The 19,876-nt window shown below is 46.4% G+C and overlaps 2 protein-coding genes across 6 annotated transcripts in view; one reads left to right on the top strand and one right to left on the bottom strand.

Moving 5' to 3' along the window:
* ANKRD6 (ankyrin repeat domain 6) overlaps window positions 1-19,876 on the bottom strand; it is a 79,271-nt gene that overhangs the window by 23,891 nt on the left and 35,504 nt on the right. Inside the window, exon 1 of one of the 5 annotated variants that reach the window (XM_029047184.2) lies at window positions 3,606-3,782. The exons of 2 other annotated variants lie outside the window; for them this stretch is intronic. The gene's annotated coding sequence lies outside the window, so the exon portion shown is untranslated. Of the gene's footprint in view, window positions 1-41; window positions 211-2,702; window positions 3,151-3,605; window positions 3,783-19,876 lie in introns of those variants that run through there. 2 more of the 5 variants (XM_029047188.2, XM_029047185.2) reach the window with 2 other exon arrangements.
* The window catches only part of RRAGD (Ras related GTP binding D), a 79,382-nt gene continuing 69,985 nt past the window's right edge, over window positions 10,480-19,876 (top strand). Inside the window, 1 exon segment of the mRNA XM_029047116.1 lies at window positions 10,480-10,572. Coding sequence (XP_028902949.1) covers window positions 10,480-10,572 — 93 coding nt within the window.

Below are 19,876 nucleotides of genomic sequence, written 5' to 3'. Positions count from 1 at the left end.
CTCCCCCAGCCCTTTGCCGAGAACCCCCACTCTTCAATTACCGGAGAGCTCGTCCAGTGGCGAGTGGAAGGAGGGATGGAAGATCGTTTCCCAGCTTCCTCTGCTGCTTTGTGACTCCCCCACTAGCCTCAAACCTGCTGAAGCACAAGGACTCTGGATGATCTGTTTCCAGCATCCAGGGCTGAAGGTAAATATGGAGAAGGAACGGGGTCTAGTGGAGAGAGCACGGGCCTTGGAGTCAGAGGTTCTAATCCTGGTTCCTCTTCTTGCCTGCCCTGTGACCTTGGGCAAGTCCCTCAACTCCTCTGGGCCTCGGTGTGTCTCATCTGTTAAATGTTTTCCCCGCCCTGTAGCCCGTCGGCCCTGTGCAGAGCAGGGACCGTCTCTGACCCGATGATCCCGTGTCTATCCCGGCGCTTCGACCAGTACTCGGCAGGCGGGAAAGTACTTAACAAATCCTACGATGATTACATGGAGTGTCCAGGAACGTCGGCTGGGGCTGAGCCATCTCCAAGTGCCCGAATTTTCCGATCGGACCCGATGCTGCAAGCGTGGGAGGCAGGGCAGGGAAGCGAGGCTTTTCAAACTCTGGCATTGGTGGCAGGGGCGACACCCCAGCTCCCAGCTGCAGCCTGCCGTGGACGAGGGGAAACTGCCGCCTCTTGAGCCCTCGGGCCGGGGCTCCTTCCTGCCAGCCAGAGAGCGGGACCAGTAGGAGCAGTAGAAGTATGAGCCGGTGTCCCCCTGGCCCTACCCCAGGAAACCTCCTGCCCATGCCCCACCCGAAGCTAGGTATTTATTGAGCGCTTACTGCGTGGGGTGCAGCAGAACAGAGTTGGTAGACAAGTTCCCTGCCCATAAGGAGATACAGTTTAAGCTCCTCGGGGATCCCGACTACTATCTCCAGGGTATTCTCCCAGGTGCTTAGTACAGTGCTCTCTGCACAGAGTAAGTGCTTAGTAAGTACTACTGATTGACTGTCAAACCCCTTTATGGGTGAGGGAGGAAACTGAGGTTCTCCCAGACAGGGGCCGGGACCCGGACAGAGTCTGTGGCCTGAGCCTGCCTCTCTCTGACACCAGCAGCAGCAGCAGCAGCAGCAGCTGTGACAACGAAAATCTCCCTGGATGATGAGCTCCATCTGGCACAGATGACTCAGAGCTGTTGAGAGTGTCTTGGGGACATTTTTTTAGCCCCGTAAATTAATACGACAAGCAGGGTGTCAGCCCAAGGGGAAAGCTACCTCACCAAAAAGGTGTAGAATAGAATTTTCCTCCCCTTTGGAGCTCTCTTAATCCTCACAAAAAGCCAAGAAGGAAGGCAAGATTCGGCAGCCCCAGAAGCAAGTAACTCAAGATGGGGGAACTCCAAGAGGAGGTCCAGAAATGTAGAAAAAAGACATGCGGAGAAGAGTTCGAAGGGAGGAATCAATCTACCGCGGCTTCAACTCCACAGACTCCGGAGGAAGAATCAAGCCACGTTACCCATCTGATAGAGCAAACTCCCTTAATAGCTTTCTCACGGGATCAGCTTCTGAAAAGGTCATGAAGGAAAATGGAAAATTACAGATATTATGTAGAAGAGGCTGAAACTTCCAAGATATCAGATTTTTTTCCTGCAAGTAGCGGTTCTTAGAGCATTGGCGGGTATTTTAGGATAAATGCGTAGGACTTTAAATCATCTCAAGTCCCTCGGAGCTGAACCTCTGTAGAGTTAAGTGTCCCCTGAAGACTTGGAAAGACTGGGCCGGGGTTCCCCAACCCTGCAGACTTTCAGGCCCAGAAAGGGAATGGGGGTGACAGACAGAAGAGAAACAGACAATCGCTAGCCTGGTCAACAACAACCTAAGGCAAGTCATTAGATCAACGTTACCACTTTAGTTGGCATCCACCCAAAGACAGTCACATCTAGACTCTGTCACTAGAAACCAGACGGTGAACCCCATGTGGGACAGAGACTGTGTCCAACCTAATTAACCTCTATCTAGCCCAGCGCTTAGAACAGTGTTTAGCACATAGCAAGCACTTAACAATGACCATAAAAAAAATACAGTCTCTGATCCAATTGAAAGCATTCAAGCTTTGAAATTATCCTGCAGCAGCAGGTACAATAAGCCTGCTAGTTTACGAATTCAAGCTTGCAGGTTCAATCTATTCCGAGCAAATATTCAAAAACTGTTCTACCCCAGTTAGTGCTCTGAATTTGTTCCAGGATAATGGGATATTAAGCAGAAGATCAGTAAATGTAGTAGCGTTTCCATGGGAAACACTGTAATGAGAACTACTGTGTTCACAAGATCCCAGAAACAAACCAAAACAATATGTTTTCAACAATGATAAGCATAATGAATATTATTACACGATCAAAGAGAAATATAAATATTGTTGGAGTGCTCTCTGAATTCCATTTTTTATGCATGCAGAGTATCAGTGGTATTTTTTGAGCAATTACTGTGTGCAGAGCACTATACTAAGTGCGTGGAAAAGTACAATTGAGTTGGTTGACACACTCCCTGCCCACAGTGAGCCTACAAATATTTGATTTTCAAAGTGTTATCTGTTACATCCTATCCCATAGAAAGCCACTTTGTGTCCTGTGATGGCACCGTGCCTTTCGGCAGGGCATCCACACCATGAACTTATCGAGGTTGAGTACTTAGCACATAGTAAGCTCTTAACAAATACCATCATTATTATTATTACCTTTCCAAGTGCTTAGTTGAGTGATCTGCACACATTAAGCACTCAATACATATGATCGATCGATCGATTGACTGTCTGGAAAGCTGACGGATACCGTTCCATTGCAGTTCTCGGCCAGGAGCCTGCCACTGCCCCTGCCTCCCCGGGTATGGGCCCGAGCGGATAGAGATGCCGAGCCCCGGCCCTCTGAGAATTGGCCCTCAGACCAGGTGGAGAGACTTGCGGCAGGAAGGACAAGAACCACCACTCAGCACAGCCCGGGAGGCCCAAGCACACAGAAGGACCGACTGGGCAGATGAAACAGTTAGGCTGAGGCACGATTAACCTGCAATTAGCCCCACTTGATTGTACTTTAGACACAGCTGGCACGGTGGGGCCCTCTTTCCTGCCCTCTGAGGGGAGGGGAGCACTGGGAAGGCTGTGGTAAAGCAAGCAAAGCCAATGGAGAGAGGAGAGGAAAAGGGAACCGGAGATGGGGAGGAGAGGGTGGTTAACTCAGGCCAATCTCACTCCATCCCTAACTGAGAACACCAGAGGGGTCTCCTTAATAATAGTAATAATAATAATAATTGTAGTATTTGTTAAGCACTTACTATGTGCCAGGCACTGTGCTGAGCATTGGGAAAGAGGCAAACAGATCTGTTTGGACACAGTCCCTGTCCATCATTCATTCATTCAATAGTATCTATTGAGCACTTACTATGTGCAGAGCACTGTACTAAGCACTTGGAATGTACAAATCGGTAACAGATAGAGACAGTCCCTGACCTTTGACGGGCTTATCATGGGGCTCACAGTCTCTATTCCCATTTTACAGATGAGGTAGCTGAGGCAGAGAATAATAATAGATGAGGTAGCTGAGGCAGAGAATAACAATAATTAGGGTACTTGTTAAGCACTTACTGTGTGCCAAGCTACTAGTCCACACTGGTCTCCTGTATCTTCGAGTCAAACAGAGGCAGGGGTTCCAACTGCTTGCACTCCACATTCCTTGAGCCAGGAGGAACTTGACTTAGACCAGCCCAGGCCAGGGAGTCAGGAGTTCCTGGGTTCCTATCCCAGCTCTGCCACTTGTCAGCTGTGTGAACTTGGGCAAGACACTTGACTTCTCTGTGCCTGTTACCTCATCTGAAAAATGGGGATTAAGACTTGTGAGCACCACGTGGGACATGGACCGCATCCAACTCGATTATCTTGCATCTACTCCAGAGACAGAGATGGACTCACAAAGAGCGATGGACCCATCTTGACTAGAACACTAGAACTTGATTTGACTCATCTTGACTAGAACACAGTGGCAGAAGTAGACCAGGGAGCTTCCTTCCAACTACACGCCTCAGGCTGGGCACGACACGATGCTCTCTCGGAGGACTAGGCTGTGGCCCCACTGGCCAGCGGGCATCAGACAGAGGGCAGGTACTAAACTCAAGTTCCCCTTTCCACAAAGCTTCGTGGGAGGACTCAAGGACAGCCCATAAAAACCAGCAGTGCGGAGGAGAGTGAGATTCTATCCCCAAGAAGGGGAGGGCGGGAAGAACCCATCCTCAGCCGACAACGTGCTCTGCTCTGAGTTTCCGGCCTCTAACGGGCCTCTGGTTGGACATTGACCGGATTGCTCCCTGCTTTAGGAGTTGCCCCTCTCTCACCTGCCGCACATCAGGGAGGTCGTCGTCATCCCCATCACTCCAAAATGATCCCAGGCTAAAATGCCGCCATCTGTTTTTCCCAGGGGCTTGGAAAGCAGGTCCTCAAATCAAGGCATTGAGAAACGGAAACCACACTGCCCAAACCCCACTGAAACCCCACTGATTAAACGGCAAGACGCTTAACCCCAGGAAATAACTGCCTCCCTTTGAAAACAGGTTTAACCGTCCCCCGCCATATGACTTACATCCCATCTCAACTGACTCAGAGTTACCTGGGCCAAGGCTCGATCCTCTGGCCACAATAAGCTCAGGGGGCACAGTAATGAGCTGCACCTGCCATGGGCAGACCTCACAATAGGTTTTGGGTGTTTTTTTTAACAATAGGAGGCCTTCAGAGGTACACGTCCAGTGACCCCAGCATTTGCTGGGCGCTAAGTGGACAGAATGCCATCCTGGGAACTTGGATTGATGCCCCTCCAGCAAGCACAGCTATAGGCTATGCAACGAGAGTGGAGACTCCTTAAAGGATCAGGGTCTCTCTCCCACCGCGCCACCACACCTAATTCACAGTGGCCAAAGGCTTCCCAGCCATCAATAATTTGGCTGCTCATGCTCCTGGAGGGGGCTGGAGATAACTCCCCCACCCCAAGACACATAACCCAGTCCCCTGCCTCACTCCCTATCCTTCACCCCGAGAGCAAAACATCTGCCTGATGCAGGGTGGATTTAGCCCCCTCAGAAAAAGGTTAGAGGAGGATCAGATTTGGCCAGATTCCCAAGCCTCGCTCATCGCAGTGTCTCTCCCTTGTACCTCCAACTCAATCTCTTGTTCCCTCTCCCTCCTGCCCCATCTGGACTGTAAATTCATTGTGGGCAGGGGATATGTCTGTTTACTGTTGTATTGTATTCTCCCAACTGCTTATTACAGTGCTCTACACACAATAAGCACTCAATAAATACGATTGAATGAATGACCTCTCCTTACATCCCTCCATCCCAGTTTTTCCTGAAAAGAAGGAAGAGAAAAGAAGAAACAGATCCAAGCAGGAAAGTGAGAAGGGGGGTAAGTTTTGAAGTCAAGCCAAGTACAGATCAAGAGCACGAAAGCTAGAGCTTTGTTGTGCACGTGATTGTCCCACTTTCACTTTATAGTCAAAAATAAAAGGGGGCAAGATCTCACTGTGGGACCCAGTTCCAGAATCATCCAAATCTGCTGGGCAAAGGTGTTTCCAGTCACAGCCCCGTAGTTCTAGCCTGAGGATGGGGTTTGGAGTAAACATGCTCGGCTTTCAGCTGCTGCCCAGTGAAATCGCAGACGTAATTGTGAAGTGTTTGATTCAAGACCTGGAGAGAACCATCTCCAGGGCAGTCGGAACTGTCTGGAGTGAGATCACAAACGGCAATTTTGGTGGAGCCCAGAGACGGGGTGTTAATAACACTTTCCAAAAGCTAAGTGTTTATTTGGGCAGAGATGTGACTGGAGTGGGGTGCACTGCTCACGATATTCACCTTGCCAGTTTTCACCAACCCGGGCCCCCTGGGCCAACCGGTGTGGGTGGTGGTGGAAGGACAGCTCACTCATATTTCTCTGGGGGAGAAGAAAGAACTAGGGCAGCTTGGTGAATTTGTGGCTGTCAAATTTTAGGCACCTCTGCAATATGGCCCAACTCAGTAGGCATTTGGTATTCACTCCACCCTCAGCCCCACAAAATTTATGTAAATATCTATAGATTATATATTATAGATGATTTATCTATATTAAAGTCTGCCTCCCCCTCTAGACTGTGAGTTCGTTGTGGGTACAACTCTGTGGTGTTGTACTCTCCCAAGCGCTTAGTACAGTGCTCTGCTCATACTAAGCGCTCAATAAATACTACTGATTAACACTCTTCTTGCCCCCCAAGAGGATTTTAAGTGGGCTCCTGCTCTAAAAAGCATCTTTTTCTAGTACTCCCATAAGTCTAGTGACAAGGAGAACTTTTTTCCAAAGACAAACCTTCCGAAGTGCAACTGACTTTGCTAACATCTAGGGACAACATGCCAGTTTTAAAAAAAACCAGAGACTGGAAACACTCCAGCTTTGGGAGTTAGGGCTGCTCAGAGACTTGACAGATGGCCCAGCTAACCTGATATCAATTCTGGTTTTGCTGCATTCAGCAGAGCTGACCTTTGCACTTTCAAAGGTGTCTGGTTCATTGATGAGGCCGCAGGAAAAAGCAACTTTTACAGCAGTTTAGAATATTAATGTTGGTATTTGTAAAGCGCTTACTATGTGCCGAGCACTGTTCTAAGCGCTGGGGTAGATACAGGGTAATCAGGTTGTCCCACGTGAGGCTCACAGGTAATCCCCATTTTACAGATGAGGTAACTGAGGCACAGAGAAGTTAAGTGACTTGACCGCAGTCACACAGCTGACAAGTGGCAGAGCCGGGATTCGAACTCATGACCTCTGACTCCCAAGCCCGTGCTTTTTCCACTGAGTCACGCTGATTCTGCTGGGTTCTGTAAACATTTCAGAAATGTTGGGGTTTTAGAGTGGGACACTCCAAAAAGGATTCCAGAGTGGTCAGAGTTTGAGAAAACGATTGATTTTTTGGTTTCTGTCTTATGGGATGATGTCATATGCCTTGCTACCTACAGAAAAATGCCTGAGTCAGGTGACAATATATACTATTGATTAGTTGTGATTGACTTTTTGCCAGCAGAAAGAAACTGGTGCTTTGGCCATTTCAAAGAACATGAAGCAGAGCCACTATCGAATGTCCAAAGCAACCCAACCATTTTGGGTGTTCTTAGAGCCTGCTGGTCACCTGTTTGAGGATTTTTTTTTCCCCTGTAATGAATTCAGTATGGACCTCAGAAAAAACCCAGCTCTGCATCTCCACCTAAGGCGATCTTAGCAGCATGAATAAATTTAAAAAGCCCCTGCCTCCAATTTTGCTACATCCAGAAAAGAATGCCAAAAAAAGGGCTTAATTGTAGTACCACCCCAGTTATAGCTTACCTCTGCTTACAGCCTCATGTTCTATCATATATGACCCAGTTCCTGGGAATTACAAGATGCATGATTTAGTGGGGTTATTCCCCTAAGATTTGGCCTTGGTCCTCTGAATGTTGTTTTAGGAATAGTGTATTGAAATTCATGGTTCTGGGCACTTGTTTAAAATGAAGACATTGTCAGTGTTATTTACTTCTAGACTATAAGCCCGTTGTGGGCAGGGATTTTCTCTATTGCCAAATTGTACTTTCCAAGCGCTTAGTACAGTACTCTGTACCCAGTAAGCGCTCAATAAATATGACCAAATGAATCCTTACTGGATTTTTGACCAGTGTTTCACTTAAAAACCACTGTGTTTTGATTTTTTAAAATTGCACATTTGTTTTTTGACATACCTCACAGCCTAACTAAATAGGCGTTAAAGGACCGAGGATTTGTGTCAGGGAGAAAGGGGGGGAGTTCAGGATTCAATGTTCCTTGCACTCATTTCTCCTTGCCTGAAATCAATCAATCAGGCAATTAAATTTATTGAGCACTTACTACGTGCAGAGCACCATTCTAGGCACTTGGGAGAGTACAATATAACAGAATTAAGTTTGATCCTTCGCTGTTTGCACAGCACTGTACAAAGTGTTTGAAAGAATACAACAGAGTCAAAAGACACCATCCCTGACTTCAAGGAGTTTACAATCCAGTGGAGGAGACAGACATTATATTACAGACAGGGGTTCTTCCAAAGAGCACACAAATTATTTATTAATAATATGATTTATTATCACAATGGTTCCTAACCAGTTGCTCTTTGTTAAGAACTGAGGTAGCTACAAGGTAATGTGACTAGACACAGTCCATGTCCCACATAGGGCTCACAAGTAGCTTATCCCTATTTTACAGATGAGGAAATTGAGGCCCAAGGAAGTTAAGACACTTATCCACCGTTACACAAGTAGTCCAGTTCTCTCCACAAGGTTGGTGATGAATAAATACTATTACTACTACTGTGGCAGCGCTGGGACTCTCTCACTAGTTCTTCCCTGTGAATCCTATCGCATTTGTAAATCTGTTTGGAATCTGGGAGGCACGTTCAGACCTGCCCTCTGGCTGGCTGCACTGGGAACCCTCAGCAGTGAGAAGCAGCACACCCCGGGGTAGAAGAAATTTGTGGTTCGCATTACCAGGACCACAGAAATCAAACTGCACCATTATTATATGAGTCCAGAGCAACGGCTCAAGCACATCTTCACTGATTTCGCAAGTCTGTGCAAGAGGGAAAGGAAGATGGTAGGGCTGTTCAGCACAACAAAGTTCGGCAGCCCTGAACCATTAGTTGTTCTCCCTCAGCTGTAGCTTCCTGTTGCAGGTAAGGCTGTTAGTTATCTGTCTCTGATCTCCCTCCTAATGTGCCAGACAACAGCTGAGCAGAACCATTTTAGAGAAACAATTAAAGGCTGATGGAAATGCTAAAAAGGAATTGGGGGTTGGGATGGTGGTCTGATAGCCATTTCCTGAGATATTTGAGCTTTCACTAGCTATCATATCCTGGTTCTTCCCCCTGCTCCCACTATTTGCAAACCATTTCTGTCTATCTTTCTTACTAGACTGCACCGGGGAGGAGTAGCTTGCCCTTGCTGTCCAAGTGCTCAGCCCACCTCAGTTGCTCAGTAAATACCAATGATTGTATTGGCGTGATTGTGTACTTCCCAGCTTCTCCCTTACTTGTCCTGTTCTGTCCAGGACGGGGAGGATTATTCCACTTTTCCCCTGCCTCCTGTCATAAGCCTCTGGCTAGCTCTGTGACTAATTTAGCTGACTCAAACCCCAGGGGCTGGAAGTTCAAATCCCAGCTCTGTCACTAATGTGCTCAGCACACGGGGAGGTGTTCAATAAATATCCCACCTCACTCCTACTAAAACCCAATCTGCACACTTCACTCCTCTAATGCTAACCTTCTCATTGTGTCTCCATCTCATCTATCTCGCCTCCGTTCCCTCGCCCACATCCTGTCTTACTCCCCTCCCCTTTTCAAAGCCTTATCGAAGGCCCAGCTCCTCCAGGAGGCCTTCCCCGACTAAACACCCACTTTTCTCCCACTCCCTTCTGCATCACCCTGACTTGATCCCTTTGTTCTTCCCCCCTCCCATCACCACAGCACTTAGGAACATATCTGTAATTTACTTATTTATATTAATATCTACTTTCTCCCCAACCCCCACCCCAGACTGTAAGTTCACTGTGAGCAGGGAATGTGTTTACAAGTGCTTAGTACAGTGTTCTGCAAACAGTAAGCTCTCAATAAATACGATTGAATGATTAAATGAATAAATGTTGTCTGATCCATTTGGAGTGGGAGAGAACCCCCAGGAGATGCGGCAAAAGAATAATAGAATGAGGGATGGGGGAATGAGAGGTGGGGAGATAACAGGGAGCCTGCTGAGAGACTATTTCACCGTGAGATTGCCAATAGCTTGATTTTGATTTTTGCCAATAGCTTGATTTTGATTTTTGGCAATGCAGGCAACTGGCGTTTCTCCAAATTTGACTGTTGGATGTTGAATTCTATTTGTGACTCCTCTTGGTCAGAGCACTGAACTCCCAGCAACAGATCGTCCTCTGTGGGACAACCCTTCCGTTTCCAGACAGTTCCCATCCCCTCACATCCCCCCACAAATCCTATTTGCATTCAGTGTCCGTGCAACATTACCAAGGGCTTGAGAGCCTTGAGCGGGAAGAAGTGTGGAATGGAAACAAGTGAAGAGCTTTCATCCAGAGGCTGTGCTGTACCAGCTGAGAAACAAGCTTGTACCTGACGGACCCGGGCTGAATTCCCAGATTTGGGAAAGCCAAAGGGAAGGAGGGGTGGGATCAGGTACGAAAAGATCAAAAGACAGAGCCAAAGTGAGGCGATGAGGGACCAGGAAAGGGAAGGTCAATAAAAAGAAAGAGGGAGAGGGATAGAGAAAGAAAATGATAAGGGGAGAGAAGGAGCAATAAAAGCAGAGAGGGAGGGGATGCAGAGAATGCAGGAGACATACACTAAAATGTCCAAAAATCGGTCATTTTTGGTGTAGCCAAAGGAACGATGAAAGGAGAGAGGAAGAGGGAGTGTGGCAATGGGGAAAGGAGAAAAGGAAAGATGACGATGGGAAATGAAGAGGGGGTGGGGGAAAGGCAGGAGAAGGTGAGATGGAATGAGAAGGAGATGGGCAAGGAAGAGAGGAAGGTTAAGGTGGGTGGGTCGGGGGAGGGAGTGGAAGGGAAGGAGAAAGCTGACGGTCTCCACCGTGGACTGCAGGGTCCATCTGGTCATGGGAGCTGCCTCCTGTCCCTCCCCTGGGACAGCAGACCACCCCCCAGTGCCACAGGCTGGGGGGCAGGGCAGGTTGGCATGGGTCAGAACGGCGGGACTGTGGTGGCTGGGCACCCACTGTCCCACGCCAATCGCTGCAGGGGCTCATGGCATCCCAGTAACCCTTGAACTCCAAGGCCAGCGTCCGGACCAGCTGTCTATAGTGCCCCCAGATAGGAGGCTGGACTAGCCCCCCTTCCCCCTTTTCCCTCTCCTCCTAAGACTCCTCTGGACATGTTTCTGCCTATAATGAGTTTACAGTCTAGAGAGGCACTCACAGTCTCAGAAGAGGTAGCCAAAGTGAACTGGGGCTTGTGCATGTCTTACCCTAAGACTACCTGGACACGGACTTGGGCTTCCCTTCTTTTTTCCATTGTCGTTTACCAATGATGCCTTTTTTGCTTGGTAATTTGTTTGCAGGCTGACAGATTTCTAGCCTGGCCTAAGCAACATGCTTCTGTCTCTCCATCTGGCCCGAGTTACTGCCTGACTGGAGAGGGGACGGAGACACAGCCCGTACGGCTCTAAGGATCTCAAAAGAAATATACCATGGGAAGCAGTGTGCCCTAATGGAAACGACACGGGTCTTGGTTGGTGATCAGAGAGAGCAGACAACCTGGGTCTTAATCCTAGCTCTGCCCCTGGTCTTCTGTGTGATCTTGGGTAAGTCACTTAACTTCTCTGTCCCGCAGGTATCTCATCTGTAAAATGGGGTTAAAATATCTGTTCTCTCCACTTCTTACAGTGAGCCTCATGCATCCAATCTGACTTTACTGTATCTAACCTAGCACTTTGTAGAGTGCTTGGCAGGTAGTAAGCGTTTAACAAATGTTGTCATTATTATTATCATCAGATCCACACCCCTCCCCGCCAACTTCTCATCAGATCTGTGAGCACCTCGATTTTAGCCCATAGAGGTAAGAGGTTCTAATCTCAGTCCTACTACTCATTTCCCTCTTTTTCCTCACTTCCATCTTCACCTCAGTGAATCTCTTCCTCTATAAACCCAGCACCTCCCTCACCAGAAAAGAAAGTGGAATTTCTTCTGGCTTGGAAGGCACTGAAGATAAGAATGGTGGCTGGTTTATGACTGGTCCCCAATGCGGGGGAAAAAGAGCAGAAAGGCACAGGTTGGCACCATGCCATTGTTAATGCCAACTTCATGCCAGTTCACTCCAGCCACTCACTCCTGCCTTGGCCAACCCAGACTCCAGACCCAACCCAGCCTAGTGAAAAGAGCAAAGGCCTGAGAGTCAGAGGAGCTGGGTTCTAATCCTGATGTGTATCCTTAGGCAAGTCACTTCACTTTTCTGTACCTCAGTTCCCTCATCTGTAAAATGGAGATTAAGACGGTGGAGCCCCATGTGGGATAGGGGACTGTGTCCAACCTGATTAACTTGTATCTACACCAGCGCTTAGTATAATCCCTGGTAAAGAGTAAGTGCTTAAATACCATGAAAAAACAAAACCCCAGGTTTCTTTTCAGATGAATAATTCTTCTTAAACAAAAGACTGGAATATCCCGGGAACAAATTCCAAAGGAAAAGCTAGGGTAGTCTACCTGGGTCACAGAATGCAATTTAACGTTATAATCAAGCTTTTAAACCTCGGTACATTGAAACAAAGCCCATGACCCTTCAATGACGAATGTTAAGAGAATTAATAATGTAATGAGCACAGTATCCTTAATCTCATTTGATTTTGGTCCTTAATTTTGTGGATCATGTTGTTGCCACCAAGCAGGCCAGGATGGTAATTAAGATAATCGTCCCTCGGGTGTGCTGTGCCACTGCTACTTTCAAAAGCAGATTTGCATTCAACTAATTTATGTCGAATGGAATCAAAAGCTAGAAAATGAATGCCATAAGAGTACTGAACAACTACCCGGCATGGCATTCCACTCTAGTATGCGCATTCTGAGTGTAATGACCTTAAATAAAAATGACCTGTTGACATCTTTCATTAAAATGGTATTATGGAACAGAAGCGTTGGAGCAACCTTTTTCTAATAATTAACAGCATCTTTGACATTGCCAGGAAAATAACTTCCACGCTTTCCTAATGGATTAATCGACGTGACCGTGCCTGTCAAAAACCAAATTATTATAAGGAAAGACTATGTTCGTTGACATTAGCATTTAACACACTGGATTCTACACTGCCCAGTGAAAATGTTCAAGGTCCTGTGACTTAGATGACATCTCCAGAGCAGGGCTGGGGGAGGTTTTAGGGGGAGCGGGAAGTAGCAGGACCCATTCCCCCACTGAAGCCAGAGTTGTGTGTGTATGTATGTGTAGGGATAAAGAATGTCCATTTGTTGCTGAGTTAGGGGATGGAGGGGGCAGAGGGGAGGGAGAGTAGCACAGGAGGACCCACCTCATGATAGGGCCGGGGATAATAATAATAGCAATAGTAATAATTATGGTATTTGTTAAGCGCTTACTACATCAAAGCACTATTCTAAGCACTCCATGCGCCCCGGGGTCACCTAACTATGCCCCCATTTCCTCTTCTCACACTCCCCTCTGTGTCACCCTGACTTGCTCCTTTATTCATCCCCCCTCCCAGTCACACAGTACTTATGTACATATCTGTAAATTCATGTATATTGTCAAGCACTTAGTAAGGTGCTCTGCACACAGTAAGCACTTAATAAATATGATTGAATGAATGAATGTCTCACCCTCTAGACTGTAAAGTTCTTGTCTGTCCGTCTCCCCCATTAGACTGTAAGCCCGTCAAACGGCAGGGACTGTCTCTATCTGTTGCCGACTTGTTCATCCCAAGCGCTTAGTACAGTGCTCTGCACATAGTAAGCGCTCAATAAATACTATTGAATGAATGAATGAATGAAAGTACAGTGCTCTGTACTTTAGTAAGCGTTCAATAAATATGACTGACTGAACACTCCCAGCAATCACCACAATGCTTGGCACTAAGAAAGTGCTTAATAAACCCCATCGCTATTGTGGTGGCTGGATCTCAGTCGTAGCTTAACTACTGGGGTGAGCAACAGTGGTGCTTATGATGGTGGGGTGGGAAGTAGGATACCCCGATATGGCTCTCACTTCACCCCTCACTTCCCCTCTCCCACGGGGTTTAGATAAATAAGCTCGGCTTCCAGCGGCAGCCTGGCAAAATCGCCGATGCACTTGAGAGGTGTTTGACTGAAGAAGTCCCGGAGAAACTCCAGGGCCAAGTCGGAGCTGTCTGGGGTGAGATCACAAACAGCAATTTCAGCGGTGCCCAGAGACGGGGAGTTAAGTTAATGACACCTTCTGAAGGCGAAGTGCTTATCTGGGCAGAAATGTGATTGGAGTGGGGTGCGCTGCTCACGATATTCACCGTGCCAATGTTCACCACCCTGGATCCCTCGGCCGAACCGGTGTGGATGGTGGACGGTGTGTCGGACTTGCTCCTTTATTCATCCCCCCTCCCAGTCACACAGTACTTATGTACATAGGGCTTATTCATTTCTTCTTACAGAGAAATGTAAGGTAATTAATTACTCTTAATAATTACTACAATTAATAATGAATGGTATTTGTTTAGCGCTTACTATGTGACAGGCACTGAATTAAGTGTTATGGCAGACACAGGTTAATCAGCTTGGAAACCATCCACGTTCCACATGAGACTCACAGTCTCAATTCCCATTTTGCAGTTCGGGTAAATGTGGCACAGAGAAGTGAAGTGGCTTGCCCAAGGTCACACAGCAGACAAGTGATATATATTTTGTATGTATTTATTATTCTATTCATTTTATTAATTATGTGTATATACTTATAATTCTATTTACCTATTTTGATGCTATTGACGCCTCTCTACTTGTTTTGTTTTGTTGTCTGTATCCCCCTTCTAGACTGGGGATAGGGATTGTCTCTATCTGTTGCTGAATTGTACTTTCCAAGTGCTTAGTACAGTGCTCTGCACACAACAACTGCTCAATAAATACAATTGAATGAATGAAGTGGTGGAGCTGGAATTAGAAACCAGGTCCTCTGAATCCCAGGCCCGTGCTCTATTCGCTAGACCGCACTGCTTCTTCAGCTTTGTGAATTTGTTAGCGTCGATTTAAAGATGCCTTTTTCCAAACGGTCAAACTCTATGGTTAACTCGCAGCAGTAATTGAGAGGATTTATATTAATGTCTCTCTCCCTCTCTAGACTGTAAACTTGTGGGCAGGGAATGTGTCTACCAACTCGGGTGTACTGTACTCTCCCAAGATCTTAGCACAGTGTTCTGCACACAGTAAGTGTTCAGTAAATATGATTAACTGATTTGAAAGATTGTTTCTTGCTTTTAAGTCACTTTTAGCAAATGCACCCTCTATGCCCAGCAGCATTAAGGCATTTTTTGGAGATCCATGTGAAATTTGGTTAATTTTGCTAACCATCAAGCAGGAGTTCCTTGAGGTTGTAAGTTCTTGGAGGGCAGGAATCGGGTCTACCAACTGTATTATATTCTTCCAAGTGCTTAGTACAGGGCTCTGCACAAAGTAAGCTCTCCATAAATACCTCTGATTGAATTAGCCAGTTTAAAAATTGAGCCTGAAAACATTTCAGCTTTGGAAGGTTCTTAAGTTTTGACCACAGTGTTTCTTAGTCTTCTGCGAGTTGCTAGATATTAGTCAAAGATTCTTGTCAATTAATCAATCAGATGTTTTTACTGAATGCCTATTTTGTCCAGAACACTGTACTAAATATTTGGGAGGGTCCAGCAGAGTTAGTAGAAATTGTTCCTGCCCTCAAGGAGTTTTGTTTTTATTTAATGGTGTTTGTTAAGCACTTACTATGTGCCAGGCACTGGAGAAGCAGCATGGTTTAGTGGATAGAGCACGGGCTTGGGAGTCAGGTCTTGGGTTAATAATAATAATTATGGTATTTATTTAGTGCTTACTATGTGCCAAGCACTGTTCTAATCACTTGAATAGATACAGGGTAGTCACGTTGGACACAGTCCCTGTCCCACATAGGGCTCACTATCTTAATCCCCATTGTAACTGAAGCACAGAGAAATTATATGATTTTCCCAAATTATGGAAGCCAGACACTAAAATAAATTACAGATAGGAGGAAGTAATAGAATATATAAATATATAAGGAGCTGTGGAGTGGGTGAGATGGGGGGATGAGTACTTAGGTGACAGAGGAATGCTAAAATGGCAGTAGGAGAGGAAATCAGCTGGGGAGATAATAATAATGATAATGTTGGTATTTGTTAAGTGCTTACTATGTGCAGAGCACTGTTCTAAGCGCTGGGGGAGATAGAGGGTAATCAGGTTGTCCCACGTGAGGTTCACAGTTGATGCCCATTTTACAGATGAGATAACTGAGGCACAGAGAAGTGAAGTGACTTGCCCACAGTCATCCAGCTGACAGTTGGCAAAGTCAGAATTCGAACCCATGAGCTCTGACTCCCAAGTCCGTGCTCTTTCCACTGGGCCACGCTGCTTCCCTTAGACTAGTGTCCTAGACGTTCTCATTCATTCCATCCCATTAGCCATCCCAGTCGGGGACAGCCAGCTCGACCTAGGATGTGTTCCAGAACAAACCAGATGAAACCTGGGTTCTTCTGGAATAAAACCAGAAAAATGGCCACCCTCCCTCCTCCAAAGCAGTACCTGTTTCGGAAACACTGGGCCTCATTTAGTCTCTCAGTCTCCCCCTTTCTCACCCTACTCCTGTAAGCCTCCACCCCTCGCTCAAAACCTATCCCCATCTACCCCATCAGTAACTTGCAATCCCCTCAGGAGCAAAGAACGGGAAGAAGGATAAGGCGGCTAGAATAGACTTCTGTGGAACAGACTCAGGAGGGAAGAATGACTCTTAAAGACCAATTGGAACTTATGGAAATCACACGTACAAGCCTTCGTTAATGCTTAATCTATTCTTTCCTCGACAGTCTGCCAAAAATCTATTCCTGGCATACGTTCCCCAAAGGAGCCACTGGTGACGTGGCTGAGGTGTCAGCTCCTGCAGTCGTGCCAGGAACACCCCACATTTTCTGACCACTCCGGAGCTGGTGGCTACCCGCTGATCGCTGTGCCAACCGGGATTCCTGCCACGGGCACATGGTTGTGGTAAGAGACGCAAGCACTTAGTACACTGCTCTGCACACAGTAAGCGCTCAGTAAATATGATTGAATGAATGAATCAAACATCTACAAAAGGGTAGAAACCTTCCAGGCCCGACCACCAGTTCCAACCTTTCACATGTGGCTGAGAAGCAGGGTGGCCTAGTGGGGGAAGCGGCATAGCCTAGTGGATAGAGCATGGGCCTGGAAGTCAGAAGGACCTGGGTTCTAATCCCGGCTCTTTCGCTTGTCTGCTGTGTGACCTTGGGCCAGTCACTTCACTTCTCTGGGCCTCAGTTATCTCATCTGTAAAATGGGGGTTAAGACTGTGAGCCCCACGGGGGCCATGGGCTGTGTTCAACCTGGTTAATTTGTATCTATCCCAGCGCTTAGTACAGTGCATGGCACATAATAAGCACTTAAATACTTTTTTTTAAGAAATAAAAACACGGGGACATATGGAGCGATAGTCACAGTGGATAGTGTTGAGGTACGCCGGCAGCAGGTACTAAGAAAACAGACATTTCAGATGGTCCAGATGGTACTTAATAATGATGCTCACCCTTTGGACCACTTTATACACCATCTCATTTTTCCCTCAATAGCCCTGAGATGAGAATAAATAAGATAATGTCTTCATAAAAGTGCCTGTTGTCTTCTGACAATGATCACTTGTTAATATACAGACCAGTAAAGGCAGCATATTTTACAAAGGAAGAAAGAATGCGAATATGCCCGAGCGCTTAGAACAGTGTTTCACAGATAGCAAGTGTTTAAATACCATAAAAACTGAAAGGTTTTTTTGTTGTTTTTTTTTAGTGACCAGGAGGGTCTTGGGAGAGAAATCCCAACTAGCTTGAAAGTCGGAAAAACAGACCAACTTCACTCCTCTCATAGTGAACGTCACAAAAAAGACCACAGGAAAAAATTGATGAAAAGAACGACTAAACCCAGGCTCCACATTACAAGGTACCCCGTTACTTTCAGAGGTCTTTGAAGGGTAAGTGAAAGAGAAATACAGGTTTTGGTTATGGGCAAAGCCAGGCAATAGCTCCCTACTGGGATCCTTTATCTATTGAAACTTTCAAAGGGATTTATTTCCAAAGAATGTTTAAGTAAGCTTAAGGAATTCAAAACAAAGGAGATATCAGCTGGGATTGGACTCAGGAAAGGATTTCCCTTCCGCATACAAATGCAGATCAGACCCTGGGGGTGATACAGGTGTCTGGGAGGTTAGACTGTAAGCTCCTTAAGGGCAGCGAACATTTCCACTAATTCTGTTGCACTGTACTCTCCCAAGCGCTTAGCACGAAGCTCTGTGCACAGCAAGCACTCAATAAATACCACTGATTGACTGAGAAGCAGAAGGAACTCCCAACTGGACTGAACAGGAGGTATTTTGGTTTCTGGAACCAAAAATACAAAACTATGAGGAAAAGAACCCTGGTACTTTCAAGGGGAGAAAACAATCATTTGGGAGAAAACAGTCATTTGGACATTCTTCGAGGGAGACAAGATAGATGAACTGATAAATTATTGATTCATTAACACATTCTAATTATGAACGCCAGTATCCAGCCCTCTACACCAAGTTTATTATGAATGCACAGGTTATTTCTCAAGAACACTCAAAGCTCTCAAATGCACAACACGTCATACATTCCTTCCCTACGAACATAGACCCCTTTGCTTTTTCCCATGGGTGGAAATACAATGAGGAGTTTATGAAGCCACTGTGACTTCCAGACATTTTCGGCCCACCTGCCACTTCCTTAGAGACATCTACCAACAAAAATAGCCCTAGGCTAGGATCTCAAAGAGTTTGTGCTGGCCTTCAATCAGGCTAATAAGAATTTCAATAGAAGTGGAAAAAAAACAAACCATGGCCCGACGCACTGAATGCCTTCTGGCTAATGAGGATCTTGGCCAAATCAGAGAACATTTTCTATGACATGAGTAAGTATTGGGGAGGGGCTGGGGCAGACTGGAAGTGGATCCACTCACTTGTCTGTTGTGTGACCTTGGGCAAGTCATGACTTCTCTGTGCCTCATTTCCTCATCTGTAAATGGTACCTGTTCTCCTTCCCACTTAGACTCCACGTGGGACAGGAACCTGATTATCTTGTATTTTACCCCAGGGATTAATAGAGTACTTGGCATTTAGGAAGTGCTTAAATACCACAATAACAATAACTATTATTATCTCCTCCAAAAACAGCCTTGGGCATCAACCTATAGGGAATTAGAAGGGAAACTGGAATTTTCTCTCTCATCCCACGTCAATTCTTTCTCTGCTTCGAATGGGCTCCTGGCCTAATTCAGCTTCTCATCCCAGATCCGCCTTTTTTTTTGGCGGGGGGGACCTAAAAAGTAGAGACTTATCTCAACCCACCTCATCCTTCCATCCCTTTTTACGTGTAAACTCATTGTGGGTAAGGAAAGTGTCTACCAACTCTGTTGTACTACACTCTCCCAATCGCCTCATACAGTGCTGTGCACAGAGCAAACGTTCAAAAAATAGCATTGATTGGTTGATCCAGAAGCCTGAACATACAGGGTTTACTCCTCTGAAAACAGACCAGCTAGCCAGCCACCCTGGGGACCGCTGGGGTGATTCTGAAGGCCCCCCCGCCCACCTCTTAAACAAGCAGGAGAAAGTGCCGTGCCAGACGGAAAAGAGCGAAGCACAACCACGGCCCTCCGAAGCTCTCGTGCAGCCTCAGAAGGGCAAGGGAGGCAGTCCCTCTAGACTCTAAGCTCGTTGTGGGCAGGAAATGTGTCTGTTATACTGTTATACTCTCCCAAATGCTTAGTAGAAAAGCAGTGTGGCATAATGGAGGGAGCGCAGGTTTAGGAGTCGGAGGACGTGGGTTCTAATCCCGGCTCTGCCACTTGTCTGCTGTGTGACCTTCGGTAAGGCACTTAACTTCTCTGGGCCTCAGTTACCTCATCTGTAAAATGGGGATTAAGACTGTGAGCCCCACGTGGGACAAGCTGATTATCTGGTATCTACCCCAGCGCTTAGAACAGTGCTTGGCACATAGTAAGTGCTTAACAAATACCATAATAATTATTATTACAGTACTCTGTACACAGTAAACACTCAAT

The sequence above is a fragment of the Ornithorhynchus anatinus genome, chromosome 19 (assembly GCF_004115215.2).
Source record: "Ornithorhynchus anatinus isolate Pmale09 chromosome 19, mOrnAna1.pri.v4, whole genome shotgun sequence".
Taxonomy (NCBI): domain Eukaryota; kingdom Metazoa; phylum Chordata; class Mammalia; order Monotremata; family Ornithorhynchidae; genus Ornithorhynchus; species Ornithorhynchus anatinus.
This window is presented reverse-complemented; position numbering and strand designations above follow the sequence as displayed.